General features: G+C 32.5%; 1 protein-coding gene across 1 annotated transcript in view; it reads left to right on the forward strand.

The window, feature by feature from the left end:
- GPC5 (glypican 5) overlaps window positions 1-25,102 on the forward strand; it is a 1,125,293-nt gene that overhangs the window by 33,930 nt on the left and 1,066,261 nt on the right. Inside the window, exon 2 of the mRNA XM_006913808.1 lies at window positions 1,617-1,778. Coding sequence (XP_006913870.1) covers window positions 1,617-1,778 — 162 coding nt within the window. The remainder of the gene's footprint in view (window positions 1-1,616; window positions 1,779-25,102) is intronic.

A 25,102-nucleotide genomic window follows, 5' to 3' on the forward strand; every position in this document is an offset into this window, starting at 1 on the left:
CTTTCCCATCCTAAATATGTTTATATACTTTAATATTTATCTATTGGTTCTTTAATTTTTATTATTGTTCATCTCTGAACTCTAATTCCTCAATCTTTCCATTTAGGAGAAAAGCTGAGAAACATAACTTTGTTTTCTTTCAGTCAGTTTTACTGTTTGAAGTGGAATTTGCTTTTGTATTTCTTTAGGCAAGATAAATGAAAAATAGTTGCCAAAATGTTACCTTCTGTGACACATATAAATATTTTATACTTTTTAGCATTTGTGAAATGCTCAAATCCTGCTGTTTGTTATTTGTCTAACTTAAACAAACTAAAGCCAAAATTACTAAAAAATTTGGTGTCCCATACTAGCAGGAAGGTCAGACTGATTTCAGATATTTCGATCTTACCTGGAACCCACTCTTGAAAATGAGGACTGAGGCCGACTATGTGAAAAACTAGGAAGACTTTGAAAGGTGGCTGTTATGTACATGTATTTGTGTGTGTGTTTGTGCGTGTGTGTATGTGTGTATGTGTGTACATGTATATGCATGCATATTTTATATTTGGTGATCTAAAATTGGTCAATGAAGAACTAATGTGGGAACTGCGAAACTCCCTGGAGATTAAGAGGCATGACTCTTCTTACCTTAAAATAAGTGAATAACTGTATTACATTAGGTCATGTAAATACAGTTGTCCTGAGCTTTACATAAAACATGAGTAACCTTGGGATGCTCTGGGGCTGTCCCCATGATGCCCCATCAGGGTTATTTTCTTTAGTCACTCCTCTGTGCTCCCCACCTTTTCTTCTGCTCTCCAGCATCCTTGCTGTGTAAAAAGTTGCTTGCCCTGGAACCTATCAGGATGAGAGTTGTCAATTATATTAGTAAAATTATTTTTAACCACAAAGAATTACGTATACATAATAACTTCACATTTCATATAATATGCATCTTCATAGGAGTTTTCTGAATATGATTATAAAACTAAAAAGTGCTTTTAATGGTAGGAGTTATCTCTAGCAAGCTAGGTGATGAGTAGCATTTTGGATCCTAGGTTTGGGCCCTTGGTGGGATCTTGATTTTTCCATCAGATCATTATTGCAGATTAGAGCTATTCCACAAGTAGCACAAGCATAATGGTGAACTGAGAAATCAGGTGGAAATTTTTACCTTTACTTGATGTACAAAATTTGATTTTATTTCCTCAAAAAAAGCAATAATTTTAGCCCATATATTTCTCTATAACATTTAGTTCAAAAATTTTGGCCAAATTAATAAACAAAAATAAAGTTTCCTGATTTAGCTCTGTACTTCCATAATAGTTCATTTGCTTTCTATTACAGAGTCTATTTGTTAGTAAATAGTAATAAGTTGAGTGGACATACTTGATTTTTGATCACAAAGTTAATATAGTATTTGAGCAAAATTAGTGGTTGAGGGTATTTTGTGCCATGATTGAGTGAATGGACAGTGGATACATTTTCTTAAAGCACATACTCTAGTAGATCAGTTCCTCACATAGAACATAAACCCCTGATGCATAGTGCTGGTCATGAATGTGTGACACGTAACATATAATGTTTGTTAAATAAACAGGTAATTATTCTGAAGAGTATTATATGTGTTCCAGGATCCGATCTTCAGGTTTGCATATCTGAAAAACCTACATGTTGCACCAGGAAGATGGAGGAGAGATATCACATCGTAGCTCGGGAAGATATGCAGCAGGCACTTCAGACATCCAGCTCTACATTAAAGTTTCTAATATCTCGAAATGCAGCTGCTTTTCAAGGTAAATGTATCTTGAGTTTTGAAATTGAGGACAAGCCCTGTTAGGTAATTTTTCTATTATCATTATATTGATAAACTTAGCTGGGTTTACTTTTGTTTTCTTTGTGTAAAATGAAGTTTTAGCTTTTTTGAACTTTCAGAACTTGTATCTGAGGTCATCTGGGGACATATATATTGAGTTGGACTAGGGAAACTGTTATATTAATAAAATGGTTCTTGGAAATATATGCCCTCCTAGGGTTTTTTCAGGTCCACCAATATTCTGACCCATGGTTTTCTTCATTATGAACGGACGTAATTATTAAATTTCATTAAAATATTCTATAACAAAATCTCATTGCTCTTAAGTGGGTAATTATAGTTTTATTTTGAAAAATATGATTTGAAGAAATATTTGTCTAATTTTTCCATATGTAGCCTCATGTGGTTTTCATAAGAACACCAGTATGATAAATCAATGAACAGAGAAGTCTGATAAATAAAATGGGAAATATTAATTGAATATTTAAGGGTCAGCTATAACTAGAACTCAACCCTAATTCAAACAGTATGTTCCAAAATGAAATTAATGGGTTATAAAATTACAAGGCACATTGCAAAATAGATGATCTTTTTCTTATTATAGTCACTTCCTCTATAAAATTCCTTATTACGATAATAAAAAAGCTTAATTTATTTTTCCTTTTATAAAGCATTAGCTATTCTGTATATGATTAGAATGAAAATATTTAGATTACACTGCTTTTCAAGGAAATTTATTGCTTTTATCCAATGCAAAATATAACTTCTGTTAGTATTCCTTTTTAATAACTATATTAATGTCAATTTAAATAATTTATGCTTTGTTTATAAACAGAACTAAATCACAAAGCTGATTAATTTTTAAAATTATACTTATTCAATAAAATAAATACAATAAATTAGGATGAAATTTAAGTTGTGATAAAATGTAGTTCATGATGAATTGGTGATTTTTTTTGTCGAAACTGAAATGTCAGATTTTAAGGTGTTACTAATTTAGGAATCATTTTAGATATCTTAGAAAATAATCTTATTTCTATTATGGGATTTAGTCATGTGCAACTGTTGGAAGAAAACATGTTGATATGTCTTTTAAGCAAAGATTAGTGATTTGAACTGGCTGAACTAGAAGACTTTAACCACCCACAGACGGCTATGCAGTGAGTTTTTTTCTCATGAAAATGATAGCATATACAATATAGAAAAATATATTTTAGAGATAAAGGGGTGGTGAATAGACTAGTATGAACAGAATGAGGACTTATGGATGGGAATAATGGATTATATACTTGAGAAAAGGTGAGTTGGACTCATGTGAAAGGAGACTTAAAACATCAACTTGATCTAGTTTTGTAATGCATGCCATTGATATTTGATAGGGATTGCATTAAATCTGTAGATTGCTTTGAGTAGTATGGACATTTTAGTGATGTTAATTCTTCCTATCTACGAGCATGGTATATCTTTCCATTTATTTGCTGCATCTTCAATTTCTTTCTTCAATTTCTTACAGTTTTCTGAGTACAGGTCTTTTACCTTCTGGATTAAATTTATTCTAGGTGTTTTATTCTTTTTGATGCAGTTGTAAATGGGATTTTCAAAAAATTTCTCTTTCTGATAGTTTGTTATTGATATATAAAAATGCAACCAATTTCTTAATATTAATTTTGTATCCTGCTGCTTTCCTGAATTCATTTATCAGTTCTAGTAGTTTTTTTTTTTTTTTCGGTGGAATTTTTAGGGTTCTCTATGTATAGTATTATGTCATCTGCAAATAATTACAGTTTTACTTCTTGCTTTTCAGTTTGGATGCTTTTTATTTCTTTTTCTTATCTGATTGCTGTGGCTACGACTTTCAATACTATGTTGAATAAAAGTGATGAAAGAGGACATCCTTGTCTTGTTCCTAAAGTTAAAGGAAAGCTTTCACCTTTTCCTCATTAAGTATTATGTTAGCTGTGGGTTTGTCATATGTGGCCTTTATTTTGTTGAGGTTTTTCCTTTTCCCTACTTTGCTTAGAGTTTTTATCATAAATGGATGTTTGGTTTTGTTAAATGCTTTTTCTACATCTATTGAGATAATTGTATGATTTTTATCTTTCCTTTGTTTATGTGGTATATCACGTTAATTAATTTGTGGGTATTGGTGAGGATGTGGAGAAAAGGGAACCCCTGTGCACTGTTGGTGGGATTGTAAATTGATGCAGGCGCTGTAGAAAATAGCATGGATGTTCCTCAAAAAGTTAAAAATAGAACTAACATAAGACCCTGGAATTCTACTTCTGAATATTTATCCAAAGAAATCCTAAACACTGCTTTGAAAAGATATGTACCCCTATGTTCATTGCAGCATTATTTACGATAGCCAAAGTATGGAAGCAACTTAAGTGTTCATTGATAGACAAATGGATAAAGAAGATATGATACATATATACAATGGAATATTAGTCAGCCATAAAATAGAATGAAATCTTGCCATCTACAACAACATGGATGGACCTAGAGGGTATTATGCTAAGTGAAATAAGTCAGTCAGAGAAAGACCAATACCACATGATTTCACTTACATGTGGAATCTAAAAAACAAAATAAACAAAACAGAAACAAATATAGATATAAAGAACAAATCGATGGTTGCCAGATGGGAGGAGGGTTGGGGAGGATAGGTAAAAAAGGTGAAAGGGAATAAAAAGTACAAATTGCCAGTTTAAAAACAGTCATAAGGCTATAAAGTATAGCATAAAGAACATACCTAATAATATTGTAATAACTATATATGGTGTCAGATGGGTACTAGACTTACTAGGGTGATCACTTCATAAGGTATTCAGTGTCTATTAACTGTATTGTTTACGTGAAACTAATATTGTATATCAACTGTAATTGAAAAAAAAAATAAAGAATTAAAAACATCAATCTGAGTTTGAGAGAATCATTAAGGATTTTTGAACAGGGAAATTTCATTATGATTTCTTGTCTTTTAATATGAAACCTAAATAGCCCAAGTAAGAATATATAGCTGAAGAGGATCATTTCAAAACCTACTGTTTTGGAGAACAGCATTAACTATGTGGACGAAAGAAAATGCTTAGCAGGTACTAACACATAGGCACTCAATAAATATTAGTTGAACATTCTTTCTCTCTTGAAAGATACTGTAACAAACTTTTCACATATTCTTGGATAAAGTGATTAAGATAGAGCAAATTAAGTTTAAAAGTTTAAAAAAGTTTAAAAATACAAACTCTGAATTTTTATTTAGACTTTGAAGATGGGTTTAGGCTGGTGAAAAATTTTGGTGATACTGCTTTTTAGTTTGGTGATAACTAAGTACTGGAAATACATGGGATTATTTCTACCTACCAGAATGTTAGGCAATTTTATGTATGTTAAATTTTTTTTCTGTTTAATATTGTATATGGTATTCAATAGGTTGAGTTTGGGTATTTATTTAAATATTAATCATAAAAAATGGTAGGGACTTTCTTAAATGTGATTTGTTATAATAAATTATTGTTTTCTTTCTTTGTGGAATGCTGAGTTTTATTTACGAGTCATGAGAAGGCAAGACGAATTTAGAAGAAATTTGCCTAAAGCCTTACTTTACTAGAACAAATGCTCTTACAAGTAGAATATCTGTTTTTAATTTAGAATAGAATAGATAGCTTTAGGCTTATTTCCATAAAAACAAGTTGAAGTATATAAGCTAAAAGCAACCTTAGAAATCACATTTACTGTATGATAACTGAGCAAAGCCTACTTTATCAATGAGTAAAATGCTCTTCATCTAGTTTCCAGCAATCAAAATACCCAAAACCAATTTAAAGTCTTTGTTTTTCTAATAAGAAAGAAGCTGAACATATTTTTTTGGGGAAACAGTCTGAGAGAAATTTAATGGGGAAATCAATTTACTTCTCAAGTGATATAGATAGATTTGCTACATTTTGATATTTTGATGTTTAAATATTTCATTTATGTCTTCTACCTCAACAGTATTAACCTGTTTTTTTAGTGGTCTTCTGGGTTGTAAAAGACTGGGATATAGTATGGTCTTGTCTCTCATGCGTTTATGGATTTAGTGGGCTATACATTACTGTGAGATAGAGATTTTCTGGGGAGAGAGGAAACAGTGCTGGCAATTGGTGCTGGAAGACATAAGGTTATCATATGTGCAGTCCACATTGAGCTCTGAAATTCAGCACTGGGTGATACATGCCAGTGTGGTTAGAATCAGCCTGTTGGAACAACTCTTTCACTTTTTTCTTTTATGGAATTTATTGGTATTTCTTTCAGTCAGATTTCCTTAAAATAAACAGAACAACAAAACATGGGCCTTTTTGGAAAGGCCCATAATTGTGGCGTGAGATGTCACTGTATCCTAAGGGTAGCCATTCATGCAGCAGCAACCAGCGTTTGGAACAAGCTGCTATCCCTGTGTCGGTTGCTGTTCATAAATAAGTGGTGCTGTTACATAGGGGAACACTGGATTTGTCACAGTACAAACTGCTCTTCATTGTCAGGAGCTTAATAATGTTCTTGAATAAAGCAGAGAAGCCTGAGATAATGTGAAAGTGTCTTTCCCTTCGGCTGTGTGGGACTGCTTGCTTTAAAAATATTTTGGAAATATTCTTTATAAATTACTTATTTATTTATACATTAAAGTATGGTATGACTCATGAAGTAGAGGAATATGTCACCTACTGTGAAAAAGCAACTCTTATCCAGCTTTCAGATTTGTCAGGTTTTAAATTTATCACGGGCAGATCTTCTAAATTGGTATGTGTCTTTAAAATACTTCATCTGTGAGATGAACTTGAAAAGAACACAAAAATAATAGTTGCAAAATGTTGAATCTAAGTCAACAAATCCCTGTAGTGAGGAAGTGACATTTTCTCCAATGAAATGAAAAGAATTACCTAGACAGAGCACATGTTGTGTACTTACTCACGTTTTTTAAAAATGCTTTGTTCACACCTTTCATTACAGCTATGTTTCATACAACTGACCATAAATGTCATTCAACAGTCAGTTCAAATCATCCAGAACTTGCTTTACTTTATTGAATAAAGCTACAGTTAGTTTTTAGTTGACAGGAAAGTTAAAAATCATTCACAGGGGTTTCTATCATAACTATATTACACAATAATCAACAATTGATCGATCAGGGTTGTCATAGCTGAAATAAAATCTTTAATAATGGACTATAATCACTGTCTAATTTGTGTATTTTATTTACCACCTAATTTTGTACATGTTTCCCAATTTTCGATTAATTCTTAATAAAGTGTTTTGGATAAATGTTAAAAAGCTGAATAATGGAGAATAGAGTTTAGGTTTTTTTTTTTAATTTTAAGTTTATAGTTTTAACTATACAAAATTTTCAGCATTATTTTCAAAAATGAAATGAAAGGTTATTTGGAAGAACATTATTGGAAGCTTGCAATTTGTTTGTTGGGAAGATAGAAGAAGTTATATTTTTCCTTAGAGATGTACCTTTTCTAATTCTCTCTTCAAGTAGCTCATATGTTTTTAAAATATATGATAGATACTAAGTCTTACTTTGGAATTTCCCAGTTTTATACATGGCATTAAAAAACATACATTATTACAAAAGACTGAGTGATAAATGATAATTAGAACAGGAAAGATTTAACATTTTTATTTATGATTTCATTCTCTTGGCTAATTAAATTTTCATTTCTTGACTGTAAATACTTGAAAGATTGTCAAGCTTGTCTTCTTGAGTTGAAATGTTACATTTAGGATTTTAATAAAAATAAATTTATATTTTTAATGAAATGTTGAAATGTTCAAAATTAAATATCTTATTTTTAAATTGTGAATCAAGAATAAGAATATAATTAATGGATTTTCCTCTTTTATACTAACAGATATTAGCTACTGTAAAGTATATAGCAGTGTACAGCTACTGTAAAACTAAAGCGTATGTGTGTCAAAGAAACAAAGATATAGTGAATATTTGAGTATATTAATGTATGGAAGAGGAAACAGATCTATACAAATGTTATAATATTAAACATCAAGTACATTAATCTTCTTTAGTTCACTTTAGCTATGCTTTACAGATAATATTTAAAATTATTCCTTGATAAAGAAGCTGTGGTACATATATACAATGGAATATTACTCAGCCATAAGAAGAGAAAATACTGCCATTTGTGACGACATGGATGGACCTTGAGATAATCATGCTAAGCGAAATAAGCCAGACAAAAAAAGTTGAAAAATCACATGATATCATTTATATGTGCGATATAAATCTAAAAGCAACAAATGAACAGGACAAACAGAGACTCATGGTCATGGACAATAGACTAGTGGTTACCAGAGGGTAGGAAGTGGGGGGAGGGGGTAGGTAGTTGGGGTAAAAGGGTTCAAATATGTGGTGACAGAAAGAAATCTAACAATGGGAGGTGAACACACAGTGTAAATATATATATGCCTTACTGTTAAAGTATACAGCTGATACTTAATGGATTTCGTTAACCAATGTCACCATAAAATAAATAAATAAATAAATTTTAAAAGGCAAGAAAAAAATAAAATTATTCCTTGGAAGGGCATTATGTGGACAGATAAAGTAATAATGCTATTTCTAACACAGAGTTACCTGATCAAAAGTTCAAAAGTCTTATATAATTGTATTAACCAATGTTATCCCAATAAACGTAATAAAAAAAAGTTAAAAAGTATGAGAACAGGTAGCCTTAGGCTGTAGTATTAAGGAGTCTTACTTGTTTTTCTCTCTCTCTAGCATTTAGAACAGATAATACTCAGTAAATGTAATTAAATGAACTACATGAATAAATGCATGCATGAATGAATGGTTATTTATTTATTGATGTAGTTTATATTTGTGGAACGCCTATTATGCTCAAGCACTGTCAGGGTCTTGGATTGTAGTGTTCAAATTATAAAAGTTTTATTTTTATTGGCTCCTTCAAACTACTAATGATTTTATAAACTAGAAAAAGGCATGTTATAGTGTTTCTGTCATGGCATTCCATGTGATTGCACTATTTTTTCCCTTCAGTTTTAGGTAGCTCATGGTTTTAGGGTGTTATACAGCAGCTAGCAATGCAGTTGGTCTTTATCCAACTGTCCTTTATCTCTGAAATGTTAAAATTTGTTTTTTTTTGAATCCATGTCAGCAGGCTGATATTCATTATGAAAATGGATAATTTTTCTGTATTCTAGATAAAAATTGCAAGAACTTAAATTACTTTTCAGTTGGAAATAAAGCTTACTTTGCATGAAGCATTATTTGTAGTGAAAAATATTAAGTATAGACCTAAGACTGTGTGAGAACTATACATTTATTGCCTAGAAGATAAGTTGACATTTCATCAGATTATCATTTTGTTATCTTTATATCATTTTAATCTTACTTTTGCATATGGGATCACAAGGGACCATTTTTAAAAGCTACCTATGCTTAAAGGACAGGACATATGGGAGGTTACAACTAGCTATGTGTCTGAGATTTATCTGTCCCTCTATTTATCTATCTATCCATATAAATTGATTTAGAAAATTTGTTTTCATACATACATGACATTTTTTCATTCTCCTTTTGATGGACATTTCAATAATTTCCAACTTATTTCTGTACTTACAGTGCTGCAATGACTATTCCTGTTCACGTCTCCATTGACACGTTTCTCTAGAGTTTATACATAGAACTAACATTGTGACTTGTAGGCTCTGCATATTATCAACTTTACTAGATATTGCAGAATTGCTTTTCTAAGGAGCTGAACCAATTTAAACTCAAGTAGTTGGTGTACTTTGTTGTTGTTCCATATCCTTTCCAACAAATAGTATTGTCAGAATTTTAAAAGATTTGCTGAACTAATATGAAATGGAATCTTGTTTTCAAAACACGTGGTTCCCTGATTAGTAGGAAATCTGAATGCATAATCATAAACAGTTCTTTATTTTCTCTTATGGATATGTCCTATGAACCTATATACACACGTAGAGGATATGTACTAGGTTGTGAGTATTTTGTATATATTTACATTTTTATTGCCATATCTTAAAGTTTTAGCTAAAATAATCCACATATCTTTCCATATTCTCTAGAAATTCAAGCTCTCCACAGGTTTTCTGCACGTTCCCACAGCTCGCAGTCACTTGGTTACCCTGCCTCTGGTCCCGTTTTTTTCTTTTGCGTCTCTTTTTTATCACATTATTTCAATACGGAAAAAGTTTTTCTTAATTACCACCTGCATAGACACACAGATAACGTGCACACGCATTAACCTAAGATTTATGTATAGTGAACCCTGCTGCATCTATAGGGGATGTCATGAAATAGAACAGGAAGTGTGTATATGGTTGTGAGGTGCTGAAATAGCTTTTGTGGGAAAGGGGAAAGGAATATTTGTTTAGAAGGCTAACACTGGTGAGAACTAATTAATGGTAAAAGTAGTGTGCATGATGTATAGCTGTTTTCGTTTTTAGCTCTTTTTAGTTTTTGCCTTGCGAAAAGGTGCAAGTAGAGTCATACTGGTTCATGGTTGAGAGGATGCTCACTCATTCAGCCACCAAATACCCATGGGCAACCTCTGCGGGGCAGCATTGTTTTAAGTGCTTGGTATGCCTCAGTGGATGCAACAAAAATCTCTATCATACTTTGCATTTCAGGCAGAGAAGGGAGGGGATTGGGGGTATATAAGGGTTGCAATTTTAAATTGGATAATCGGGAAAAGTTGGCATTTGAGCCAAGATTTGCTATTTTTATAGGAATCAAAAATTAAGTTCTGTTTATAAAACTGTCAATAATTATTAATCATTTCAATAATATCTTATTATATCATCTCTTATTTAATTAGAAATACTTGAAGTTCGTGTAGGTGTCATTATTGTCAAATTTAAAAAATTTTAATATAATCATTGTAAATTAAGAAATATACTTTATTAAAAATGTGGAAACATTCTTAATAATTAAGCTTTTTTTCTATAGCCTTTTGGGAAGAGCAGATTAAGACGAAAATATTAAACCATTACCCATAATATTTAATTGGTAAAATAGTAAGATATAATGGAAAATAAGATACCTCTCTTTCCTTAAACAAATAGAGGACTTAAATTTTATAGCTATTCCTCAATGTAGCTGTTCATGATGGAAAATTATCCATGCATATCTCCATGCTTTTAGTATAAAATATATCTAGCAATAAATGGGTTATAAATGCTATAGCTTTTATGCAGAAGGCAAAGGGCTTGAAATGGCATCTCAAGATCCAGAGAGTCATAACAGTAAATAAAGGGTAATTGTTGGATAGCTATGCTGAACTTCTTTTGTTACAGGATGATGCCTGTGGGCTAACTTTTTGTATAAACAAAGATAATTGAACTTTTGCGCCTTAAAGGATATTTTTCTCTTGTATTATTTGTTTGACTACATCTCCTTAGGGTATGAACTTGACTTGAATGTTAACTTGGGAAACATTCATTTTTCTTTCTGTAAGTAGAAATAAATTGAAGATCTTCATAATAAAACAAACTCTGGTTTTGGTTATGGGAAAACATTTTGTTGTTATTGCATAGGCAATACACTTAAGAGTTTAAGAACTAAACACACAGTGTGTGTGTGTGTGTGTGTGTGTGTGTATATAGAGGTGGGAGGTAGACGGGGTAAAGGAGGTCAAATATGTGGTGACAGAAAGAAGTCTAACTATATAACAGAAAGAAGTGTAACTATATACACACCTTACTGTTAAAATGTACAGCTGAAACATTGGATTTCATTAACCAATGTCACCATAAAAAAAATTAAATGATTAAAAAAAAAGAGAATTTAAGAACACATGTCCTAGAGTCAGAGGGTTTGAATCCCATGTCAAGAGATGCTTACTAGGCCTTATTTTCCTTGCTTATGCAATGGAATAATTATAGGACCTTTTTCTAGACTGCAGTTAATTAATGAGGGTCGATTGAGATAATTCCTATAAAGTAACTATTATGGTGGCTGGTACAAAAAAAGTAATTAGTATTTGTTAGTTATTAGTCTTCTTCCTTTATTCATGGTATATATTCTTTCCCAATATTTGATTGACAGCAAAACATTTCAGGGTAGAAATTGTCCAGTGGTGTTCTATAAGTGTGTTATGGGGAAAGTTAGTTGTCACATTATCAGAAGCACTGTGGTGGCCAGGCAGGGGAAGGGCCTTGGGACCCAAACTTCTAGATGTGCCCTTAGATTGCCTGCTCCTGACAGGATTGTCAAGAGTCATGTTGCAAGTGCTTGGGGTTATGGCCAAACATGGTCTCTATATTGGTAAAGGTAAACCATTGAGAAAAATTATTTGGTGAATAATAATAATTGGTACATTTTAAAGCAGGGTTTTCTGTTGCCCAGCTTGTAATCAAATGAAATTTCTGATTTTATCAAATGATATTAAATTGTAATGTTTTGACTCTGAAGTAGAAACTAACATGAACACAAAAATCTGGGGTTTGACTCATAGAATGATGCATAGGGACAGAGTTCATTGGAAATTATTCACTGTCTCAACGGAAGCCTTAATCTTCTTAGTGTCCTTCTCCAAATGAGAATATCTTCACATATGAAAGACTTTAAATTTTCGATGCCACTAATTAAAACATTGTTTGTAATTTATGTTGATATCTTAACAAAGCCAAACTTTAGATTATGCATTTATAAGTTATTAGGTAGAGCCACTGACTTTGAGTTGTTTTTTTCACAACATGGAATAAATACATATTTATTAAAAGCAAATACATAGCCTTGAATTTGCTGAAATTTGGTGAAAGTTTTTGTGGTTGGCAGAATATGGCAGACAATTTCATCTAAGATTTCATTGACCTACTTTGGAGGCTACTGTTCAGTAAGAATATTTTTTGTTTTGATCTAAATGTTTTGCTAATTATTGTTCCATAAATTTACACAACTATCTGATAGTTTCATTTCCTACATGCTGAAATGTGAAATATTGTTATTGCTTGTCTGTAAGACACTTTTAGAGATTTTCCTCTCTACATGAGGAAAGAGTCTGGAGAGCGATGGGCACTTATAGTCTCTGGGAGAAGGGTCAGGGGATGGGGCAGCAGTGTCCATTGGTTCAAGGAGGAACAATAAATGCTCCATTCGTGTTCTGGTTTAAAAATGTGGTTTTAACATGCTTACTTTCTAGCTGTAGTCCCAGGGTAATACTTTAGGATAATCTAAGCCAACTGCCTAATTTGTTTTTATTAGAAGCCTTCAAAGTAGTTTTAAATTAAGTTATCTATTGGCAACTCTTATTAAATAATTTAGTGTATTTGTTATTTTAATGAGATCATATGTTTTGTATGCAAATTAAGACACTATTTAACAATTGGTAGTCTGCACTGGTGCAGCTATTCTGGAAAGCAGTTTGACAGCATTTAGTTAAAATATGTTGCTCTCTCTCTGACTCTTCTATTGGTTATATGTGTATATTGGAAATTTTTTTTAGATACCATTTAGGGACATGAACAAGCATGTTAATTGTAATGTTTAGTGCAATATCTGGAAACTGAGAAAATCTTCATGTCTGTAATTGAGATAAAGGTAAGAAAAGTGTGCAGAAAATACATTAGGAAATAGTATGCATCATTAGGCATAATCAACGGGATGCATTTATAGTGACGTGGGTAGACTTTAAAAACATAAGGGAAAGTGAAGAAAGAAAGAAAGAGAAGGAGGTATATAGCACAATACTATATATGTATCTCAAAAATACATGTACCAAACAATTTTACATATTTTACTGGAACACATGCAAATTAAAGAGTTCACATTAAGCACATTAACATGATTACTTAAGGGTACTTGATTATATAATTTACTATCTAACCCCATAAATTTTAAGAGATAATGGGGGATGTGAAGAATAGGAAAAAGGAAAGTGAAAGAAAATGAACTACTTATGTGTAAATCTGCTAAAATGTGTGCAGGATCTGTAAGCTAAAAACGATTAAAGAAATCAAAGAACCTAAATAAATGGAGAGACATACCATGTTCATAAATCGGGAGACTCATAGTAAAGATGACAGTTTTACCTAAATTATTCTATCGTGTTAACATAATTTCTGTCAAAATCCTAGCAGGCTTTATGTAGAGTTAGTCAAGTTTTTTCTAAACTTCATACAAAATGGCACAGGGCCTAAAATAGGTAAAACAATTTTGAAAAGAATAAAGTGGGAAGAATCACTCTACATGATAATGAAGCTTACCATGAAGCAACAACAATTATGAGAGTGGTACTGGCAGAGGAATAGACACATAGAGAAGCCCAGAACAGACCTATCCAACTATGCCAACTGATTTTTGATAGATGCAGATGCCATTCAGTTGAGGAAGGATATCCCTTTCAACAGATTGTGCTGAGCAATTGGATGTCAATAAGCAAAATATCATTCTAATATTTTTGTATTGCAATGTCTGAATATTTCAGCCTAAAGATTTTTACAGGTTCTGTCTTTTTTGCATTAATTTAGAGAACCTTTCTTTAATTCTTTCTCATAAGGCAAAACTTATTAAATAAGTCATCTCTGTGACTCTTTTGACTATTTCACCTAATTAAATACTGCAAATCATAGACTTTTTCAATTTCAGTGCATTCTAGTAGGGAGTATAAATTTCTTCAAATAAAAATAATAGATTCATCAAAAAATTCTTCAGACAAGTTGAGTTAATCTAAATAAAATTTAAATATTGTTTGAGATCCCACCATTTAATTTATTCAAGTCCTCTCTTGCTTTTTTTTTTTTTTTTTTTAGTAGGGACAAATTTCAGCCTCTTTTTGTTTCATATGTTCTCAAGAATTGAAATATGTTAAAAATTTAAAAAACAGGTTTTTTGGGTATACATTTGTTAAATATTAGATTTAAGAGTACAGGTGATTTCTTCTGACCGTAGGATGACTAGTTAGGCTATTTTAATAGTCTGAGTGAGAGAAAAGACAAAGTGGTGAGTTTTGGTAGTGATGATAGAGAGTAGGGGAGAAAGTCTATTTAGAAGAAAAATTTAAGAGACTGGATAACTGAATTACTATAGAGTGGAATTAGAAAGAGGGAGGAACTTAGTATCTATGTTGAGTCTTGTAAGAGATTACTCTCATGGACTGACTGATTTTTAAAGTCCTTATTTTCCTTATTTCTATTTAGTTTTTAATAAAGTTCTCTAAAATTCTGTTCAATTCCACATTTGTGGATAAGCTACAATAGAGAACTCATCTATTCCTTTGTCAATATTTATTTAGTATATATCAAATTTGGACACTGTACTGTATTCTGGTAGCCCTCCATTTGTACAATTTTGTGTTAACTGAAAATCATGCATATCTTAACTGGGTTCTTGGTTTTCATGATTTCATTGATCTTAGCTACTAGAGAACCATGCAAAATGACTGCCTGTTTTTAATCCAGAGATAAGACTGAAAATTATGACTTCTTTCAAGAAACTTAAAATCTGTTGTGGGAAATATAAACATGATTACCTTTCAGTAGGCTATGATGGAGTTAAGATAAGATCTCATAGAGAAGACAGTTGATGTGGATTGCTGGAGGAGGTTGGGAAAAATAGTTCTGAAAATGGTGACTTCAGGTGAAGAACAAAGGTCAGGTGATTCCGGTGGTGGAGAGGGAGAGCTAAAGGGTCCAAGAGTACTCACTCCCCTAAGGCCACTGCCCAGTGTGGGAAGTGGAAAGTTTTGGAGAGTAAGCTTGAAGGTGTGTAATCCTTTTCAATTATCACTCTCAAAATCAGAGTTTTGCCCATATTTATACTATTTTTTGAGAACATTGTTTTAGATTTAGTTATCCTTTATACTTTTGTTTTTAATAAAGTCTGTTTTAATCTTTTAAAATTCTCTCTTGCTACTTTCTTAAAATTTTCATGTTTTTGATTTCTTAAGATTATTAATTTTTTGAACTTTTTAAGTTTTCATTTTTGGTAATTAAATTATTTTAGGGACTAAATTTTTTTTGTGATTGCAGCTTTGCAATAACCTATAGATTCTACTATGAAGTCTTCTTTTCATTTTGTTCTAGATAGTCTGAAATTTTACTTTTGATTTTGTTTTTTGGGGGTTATCTAGACAGTATTTTGGTTAGGATTGACTAGGTTTATTATAGTTTAGGTGACCCAAAGTATCAGTGGCTCACATCTACAAAGAGGTTGCATGTCCTTTGAGTTACATGTCTTCTTGCCTTGGCTGAAGGAGCAGCCTCATCTGAGATGATGTTGCTCTAGTGGCAGAGAGAAAGGCGGTTTCAGCTACAAATGTGTTTGCTTAGAAAAGTTATACACTGCTTCCACTGACATTCCATCTGCCAAAGCAAGTCCTGTGGCCAGGCCTGATATTAAGGCATGGTACTCACTAATGCTCTCAAAGGGAGGACCTATATGAAAATTAACTCTAAAGAATGTTGATATGAGTTGAATTGTGTTCCTGCCCCCTACAGATATGTTGGAATCCTAACTTCAGAATGTGACTTTATTTGGAAATAGTCTTTATAGAGTTAATCAAGGTCCAATGAGGTCATTAGTGTGGGCCCTAATTTTGTATGACCGTTGTCATTATAAAAAAGGCAAATTTGAACAAAGAGACAGACACATAAGTGGAGAACACTATCTATAAGCCAAGGAAGGACTTAGCCTACCAGAAGCTAGAGGAAATAGAAACAGATTCTCCCTCACAGGCACAGAAGGAACCAACCTTGCCCACATCTTGATCTCAGACTCCTAGTCTCCAGACTGTGAGACAATACATTTTTGTTGTATAAGTCACTTAGTTTGTGGTGCTTTATTACTGCACCCCCAGGAAATCAATAAAAATACATTTCAAAAATTCCAAGAAATGCTTGATCAGATTCTTTTATTTCTAATTTTATTACATTTTATTAGAAAATTTAGCCAATAAAATTTCAACAATCATTATCAATTTTACAAATTTGTTTCAAATAGCAAATTCTCCACATGAAAAATTTCACTCATATTTCCAAGATTTTGACAGTTTTACACTCTTCTAATTTACTGAAGTCATGGTTTTGTACACCTTAATTATATAAGAATTTAGTCATCTTTCCAAAAAAGAAATATCTTAGGCTTTGAAGTCTGCTTTTATGTTAATCTTTTTACTTGTTTTATTATTGAGTTGCAGAGATCAGAATGATTAAAAATATACTATGTTGATTATGCCATTGTAAATGTTTTCTTTTAGTGCCTTATCCTTGAAGATACCTTTTCTCCCTCCCTCCCTCCCTCCCTCCCTCCCTCTATGTTGATTATGCCATTGTAAATGTTTTCTTTTAGTCCTTACCCTTGAAGATACCTTTCCTCCCTCCCTCCCTCCCTCCTTCTCTCTCTCTCTCTCTCTCTCTCTTTCTTTTCTTTTCTTTTCTTTTCTTTCTTTCTTTGTTTTCTTTATAAAGCAACATAATGATTTCCTTCAGACAGCTATCTGCAAGACCTACCTATGAGATCCCTCCATCTCTGTTAAACAGTCCCTTAGAAGTTACAAAAAAGTGCTCATTACTACTGATATTTTCCTTTCCTTACAGGTCGGGCTGAGGCTGATAGTGGTATTGCAGCTCAGCTGGGAAAGGAGATGGGAAAAAAGAATTGGATGGTAGAAGGAAGATGTAAAGTAATAGATTACACGCTGCTTTGTTCTCAGGAAAAATTTAGATGCCATTGGGAGGCATATTGAATTTAAGTACATGATTTGTGATCCACCACAATCATCTGCATTATTCTGAATTCTGCAAATATTATTTTATGGTCTGATCTTGAGTCAGGTAAGAGAATGGTTCTAATTTATATATGTTTTGCTCTTTTTTTAATCTCAAACACCATGACCTTGATGCTATTTTAACTTATATGTTTATATATGTAGAAGTGTCTACATAATTAATATAACCAATTTCGTGTCTTCAGGATTAGCTATTTGCAAACAACAAACAAGCTCCTATAAGAAACTGGAGCAAGTCTTTCCAGTTGGACTATATTAGAATTCCATCTACATTTTAATTTGGTTCCTGCTGTGTGGATATATTAGACTGAATCTATTACCTGGCTCAGTGGTCCTCTCAGACAATTTCCCTTTCTCATTCTGATTTTATTGTAAGTGATTGTCAACATAGTGTAGAAGTATGCAAATCCAATTTTGATCACTCCCCTGAGGCACAGATGACTATGACCTTACATTAAAAAACAAACAAACAAACAAACAAACAAAAAATGGCAGGAGGATTGTGGTATTTAATAGATTATCTTTTGATTAAAGGTGCTAGTTATGGAGTATTTTGTGAGCTGTTATACTCAGGCTTTCTTCTTTACTGGTCCTTCATTTGGGAGTTGTGCAGAAGCAGATTTTATAGCCATCACTACCCTGGGGCAGGATCTGGTTTTACATTTAACATTTCTTTATGTTTAATGTTATTTTGAGTTGCCTCTTTTCCTAGTGATCATGAACCACCTGCTGTTTTTTCGTTTGGAGATATTGTTTCTCTGAGTATTTATTATAATTTCAGCTTTAAATATAGTCTTTTCATGTGTTTAATACATTAATCCTTACTGTGAAACTGATTAATGGACCTTTGGTGTAAAGCTTAGGAACATTAATTTAGTTCACTCTGACTTATTTAACTGTGTCGCAGTCTTACTGGGGTATACTTTTTCAGGATATGTCTAGAAGTTAAGAGAGATGATGTCAGATGGTAATAGCATGGCATTCCATTTTCTCGTGCTGCCCAACAATTTGATGAAGAACACTCTTAGGGAAAAATAAATACAGTTATTCATTCCATTTGCAGCTTGACATTCTCATCTCCAGCTTCAAAGCTGTCCTGTCGTCACCTTGTGTCTGGTGCCTTATTTTGACCCCCTCATCCTGACTCTAAGATCATGTATTTTCATCTTCCTATTTTTGTTTCTTTGAATATTTTTATTCTTAATATAGTCCATCTCTCAGCTGTTGTTATATGAATTTCTACCTGATACCCTGCTAACACATTAAATGTTATGTTTGAATATAAATTTCTCATCCTTTTCTCAAAAACAACTTTTCATCTCAACTTCACCATCTCTGTGCATGGTATTGCCATTTTTTTCTTAGTCTTAAACCCAGAATTTCAAAGCTGTCAATGGCTTAAATCTCGTTTATCTTCTTTGTGTTTATCCTTTAATGGCCAATTAAAAATGGACGATTCTTCTCAAATTTAGTTTTCCTTCCTATTCCTATTGACACTTTTTTTTTTTTAAACTGCAACAGCCTTTGACTGGACTAATCACTTTAGTGTTGTGCTCTGCTAATCCCAAGTAATTTAACAGGTTAAGATTTTTAAATTATAATAGTCAAGTGTCATTCTCTAATTTAATATTCTTTAGTGTTTGGCCATTTCTTATGCTTAAAATGCTATACATGTCCTCTATAATCTGTTATATCTGTTCAAAATTAGTTTTTACTCTTTTTACATCTTTTATCCATCAGCAAGTCCTGTTCCCAGAATTTTCTGTTCTTTCAATATTGTTACTTTTTTAAGGACAAAAGTTATGTCTTACATTTATAATCATGTTTCTATAGACTGCATATTTGTGAAGCCTCCCCAACCCCAAATTCATATGTTGAAACTTAATTTTCAATATGATGATGTTTGAAGGGGCCTTTGGGAGCTGAAGTCATCAGGATAGAACTCTGATGAATGGGATTAAGGCCCTTATAAAAGAGGTCCTATAGAGGTCCCTTGCCTGTCCTGCCATGTGTGGATGCAGCATGAAGATGGCCACCTGTGAACCAGGAAGCAATTCTCACTAAATGCTGAATTTGCCAGCTCTTTGATTTAGGACTTCCCAGCCTTCAGAACTATAAGAAATAAATTTCTACTGTTTATAGGCTAACCAGTTTATGGTATTCTGTTATTGCAGCCAAAATGGACTAACTCACATGTGTATATCACTTTCCTCAATATAGCGTATGATCTATGGTATGTGTTCAATTACTGTGATTTTTTTTTTTTAAGAGTCACTCAGGGCCATCTTTTAGCTCTAACTCTTATATTATAACCTTAGGCAATTTACCAAATATCTCTGTGCCCCAGTTTCTTCATCTGTAAAATAGAAATTACAATTATTCTAACCTAAAAGAGTTGTTATGAGGACTAAATAAGGGAATATATGTACAAGGCTTTAAAAGGGTGATATATAGTAAGTGCTCAATTAGGTACCAAGAAGATTTTTGTGTATGTGACATATCTTTCTAGGCTGATGTTACTAAGAACATTTCCACTAGCTTGGCAAATTATATAGAGAGGAAAATTTTAATTGGGGAACTCGATTTTTAATTTTATTCCTAGTCATTGTAAACACAAGTGTTGTTTATATAGTGAGGCTATTTATATATACATAAATATTTTTGTCTTGTTAAATCAAACTGGTATCTGAAAATATTGATGAAAGTGTCATTGATAGTAGGAAAACTGAATTAGTAAATATTTATAAAATTAATAATACAACTTATTAATACCATTATGACTACTCTTACCACAATCATCATCCTCATCATTTATTGAACACTGATCATTTGTCATTTGATTTTCTTAGTAAATTACAATTGATCCACTAAATCCTGAGTAAAAATATATTAAAAGATATGCATATAGAAATTATTACTACAGAGTGTATACATATCAAATGATAATTAAACTTATCCTTTTAAAATTTATCTGGTGGGAAATGTATTTACATATATTATTCATACTTAAGCTTTCTCTGTCTCCCTCTCCACTATTATCTGTAATATCTTTGTCTATTAAGTGTAGAATTTTCTTGGAGTTGTTCTTTACTGTTCTGAATTTCATTCTCCCATCACCTTTAATATATGAAAGAAAATATTTAAAATAATTCAAAATTGAAATGGCTTTTCCTAGAATCTGGTAATACCTTTTAAAATATTTTGAGTTGTTTTGAAAAATCACCCATTAATAAGAAGAATGTGAGTTTTGCTGCTTTTTAGCAGAATAGAGAAAGGTTTCTGCAGGTTGACCTTGCCCTTGGTAATTGAACACATCAAAGTGAAGAGTTGGGAGAATGAAGGATATAATTTCGCTGAAGAATTCAATTGAGTGAACATATGTTTACTATTTCTTTTGGACCTGAGATTCTGAGAGGTGCTGAAAGTACAGGAACACTGAAACATAGGTTTTTCCTCCATATTGTCATTTTCTAATAAAGAATATAATGAATAATCACAATAGAGAGATATCAGCACAGCTATGACATGGATCCTACAGTAGAGGGATTGACCTTATCAGGAAAAGAAACATAAACAGAGTTAGTTGTAGAATGTTTTCTAGTTGGGGTACAGTCGCAAGGTTCACTTTTTTTCAATTTAATTGTAATTTGGTTGGTATATTTCTTTTGATTTTCATATATTTGATATTAAGCATGAATATTTTTTTTCTGGCTGCTATAAAATTGTTGTACCAAATCTTCTTAGTCATAACACAGTCATATAACTCACTGTAAACTTGAGTTTTATCTCCTTTGCTGGTGATATTGAGAGTTTGGCATTCATCAACAAATCTGCAAAACAGAACATTACTAGCAAAGAAAAGGAGCTTAAACAGGCAGTTCAAAATTTTATTTATGTTCCAGGAATAGTAAGGAATCTGTTTATGACAGCTATTTCTCTCCTTTCAGGCTAAGATGCTTCATCTTTTAGCAGTGCTAGTTGAGCAAAGATACCATGGAGAAATAGTTTTTCTTTTTCCTAGACCACTCTAGGCTATCAATTTTATAGACTCTGCATAATTCTCGACAAGAATGTAGTTTGAAGCAAGCTGTTATGATTAATTATTGCTCGTTAACTGGATCTTCACTCTGCATGAAAGAATATTGTTTTTTTTCCCTCACAATTTCTAAAATATTGTGTAGCTTATATTAAAATTGAAATGCATCTGGGGCAGTTAGAAGTTGAAAGGCCCAGGGTGGACTGTGCAGAGAACAGGCATGTTGAAAGCTTTGCTTATGTAGTATTGTACTAGTGCAATTAAGATTTTTTCAGTAAAAATAAGTTAAATTGCTCAACAGAAAAAATTATAGAGTAATTCATTTGTGATGAAGATAGTTTATATATTTGTATTTTATAAATCTGTTGTCTTCTTGTCAAGAGTTCTTGGTCAATCTGTACATTTAGAAGATCTCAGAAGAATACAGTACCAAAAATCTTCATTTCTCTGAACTCCAATCAGTTTCTTGTCTTTACTGGATATTAACTAAAATATTAACTTGGTTTATCAATATTTATCTGAAGAAAAACTAGAATATTAACGTGCAGTTTTTTCACTTTCTTATACTTATGTAAGGACAGGAGATACAGATTTTTGCATGTGAGTAATTCTTCCTTAATAGTTGAGCTGAAATCTGTTAATTTCTAAATCACTCTCTATGTCTACCTTTGAGAATCTGATACATGTGATTATGTTCATGTAAACAGTAAAGATAATGTAAGAAAATGTGCTAGCCTCTGACTTACAGGCAAAATTTGTCTATAATTGTGATGATCATTTCTAACAATTCTAATCTTTTGTAGGTGCTTAAAAAAGGACAAGGGAAAAGAATGATTGCTAAGCATTGTTATATTAATGGGGTCACAGTTTTCAGGGACTTTCACTGTTAGGGTTGATAATTTTTTTTTACTAAGTATGAAAATTTTTGATAACATTAGTAGGAACGAAAGATAATATAACATTTAATTGACAAGGTGTTTTTCACTATTAAAACACTATAGGTGACACTGTTACTGAAGTTTGTATCATATTAGGTCATAAGAAGGATAATATACAGATCCTCTCTTTAATGTCCTTAATTTGTAACACATAATAAAAAATCGAGAACCAAAGAAACAGGACATAGAGCAAAAAGATATTAAATGTAAAGAGTAGTACTATAACAAAACACTCTGAGTTACTTATTCCCCTCTAGAGAAGTCGATTTTAATGTTTATTTTCTTTTCCTAATTATATGCATTACAGCTGTTGCTTTGTTACTTATTCTTCCCTCTCCTGTGCTGTTTCTGAGTACTTTAATAACCAAATTTTAGTCACTTTTGGATCCTTTTCCATTGGAAATAAAACCTTCAAATAAAATGAAGAAAAAAAGCATTTAGTAGGTGATGTTAGTGCTGTTATTGTGTGTTTCTCTACGAAAGGTTCCATTCTGATGAGAAAAATGTCTTGGTGTTAAGTTTTCTTTGATTTTTAGCGTGATAAAAATTGTGCAAAAATAAGGATAAAAAAGTTCATGGTTTATCAGTCAATTATTGCTGTATAACAAGCAACCACAAAATCTCAGAAGTGTACAGCCAGAGCTGTTCGTTTGTTGCTCATATGTTTGCGATCAGTTAGAGTTTGGTTGATGGAGAGTCGGTTCATCTTGGTTTGCCTCCGAACCGAGGGTGGAGTCCAGGCAGTTCTGTTCAGGCATTGGTTCATGGGGATATTCTTAGATCTGTTTCCTGAGGGCTCATTTGGGGACTCAGATGAAGTGAAAGTAACTACTTAAGAGAAGGCTCTTCTTATGGTTGTCAGTAGGAGTGTATGAGAGAAATTGGGAAATTGCTGTGCTTTTTAAAGTTGAGGCTCAGAGCTGGCACACTGTTAAATCAAGTCAATGGATGAGGAAGTATATTTCTCCTGTGGAGCTGAAGAATGAATGCTTACTGAAGAGTGAGATAATCTACTGCATATAAAATTTAATAAATTAAGTAAGTAGCATAGACTCAAATTTTCTGAGGATAGAAATAAATGAATCTTTTGATAGTAACAATCCCTAGCACTTATCAAACACTAAAATGCATATGCACTGTGCTAAAAGCATGCCTACATTACTTTATGTTTTTTTTCCAACCATGACACTACTTACATTTGGAGTTGGGTGTCTCTTTTGTTATGGGAGGCTGTTCTGTGCATTGCAAGATGTTTACCAGCCTCCCAGTCCTCTACCCACTAGATGCCAATAGCATCATCCCCTCCTTCCAGCCTTAACAGCCAAAAATGTCTTCAGATAGGTCCTCTGGGGAGTAAAATCACCCTCCAGTGAGAACCACTGACTTATTTTGCACTGGTAATCTTTGAAATAGGGGATCACTTTATTTTACAGATAGAGAAATTGTGACTCAGACACATTGCTTTACCCGGGGTTGCTCTGAAATAAATAACAGATTTGGGATTAAAATCCAGATCTAACTCCAAAATACATGGATTTAACTATATTGCTAAAGGCTAATAAAGAGATGCTTTTGAATTGGGTTTTCCATCAATAATGGGGCCATTACAGTATGTAGAATAGGCAATTACAAGGTGTAGACAATAAGGTCTATAAAAGGTATGCTATGGGAATTGTGAGAGAATGGTGAGAACAGAGCAGGATCCCTCTGCTCACACCAATTGAGACAAACAGTTGAAAGTTTGGATGAACTAATAGGACAAATGATAATTAACCAGACGAAGGAAGACAGGATGGATCTCACTAAGTAGAGACCACAGTATATATAGAGAGTCTTCTATAGAAAGAATACAAAAAAGTGGAGATGGTTGAAACAAAGAATGTTGTGGAGAAAATGGCTGCAAATGGAAGGCAGAGGCAAAACCAACAGTGATTTATGCTGTGCTTGCTGTGGATTCTGAACTTTAATTCTGAAGGTAATGTTAGAGACACACACACACACACACACACACACACACGGCTTGCTGTGGATTCTGAACTTTAATACTGAAGGTAATGTTAGATACACACACACACACACACAGGAATTTTAAACAGTGAAATTACAGAATCATATTTGAATTTTATAGCATCACTCTCTCCTCTTGTGAAAGATGGATTAGAAGAGGGATTATAGATGGCAGGGATTATAGATGTGCTATAGAAGCAAGAAAATTTTATGGAACGATATATACTGAAGTGTTAAGAATATTTATCTTTGTATAAAGATTATGGTGTTAATTTTTCTATTATTTTTATTTTGAATTTTTCTGCAGTGAAAAATATTGCTTTTATAATAAGTAATACATTTCATTAAAAATATAATTCAGGCCAGAAACCATAAGGCCCTGAACTATAGCAGTGGAAGGAGTGAGTGATTTGTCTGAGAGTGACTTGGAAGGTAAAGTTGTCAAGGCTTGGAGATATGTATTTGGTATTGGTAACATAGCTGAGGTAAAGGGAAGAGTCCAAGAGGCTCCTTGGGTTTCTAGCTTCAGCAGATCACAGAAAAGGGAGTTTAAGAA

The sequence above is a fragment of the Pteropus alecto genome, unplaced genomic scaffold (assembly GCF_000325575.1).
Source record: "Pteropus alecto unplaced genomic scaffold, ASM32557v1 scaffold72, whole genome shotgun sequence".
Lineage (NCBI taxonomy): Eukaryota > Metazoa > Chordata > Mammalia > Chiroptera > Pteropodidae > Pteropus > Pteropus alecto.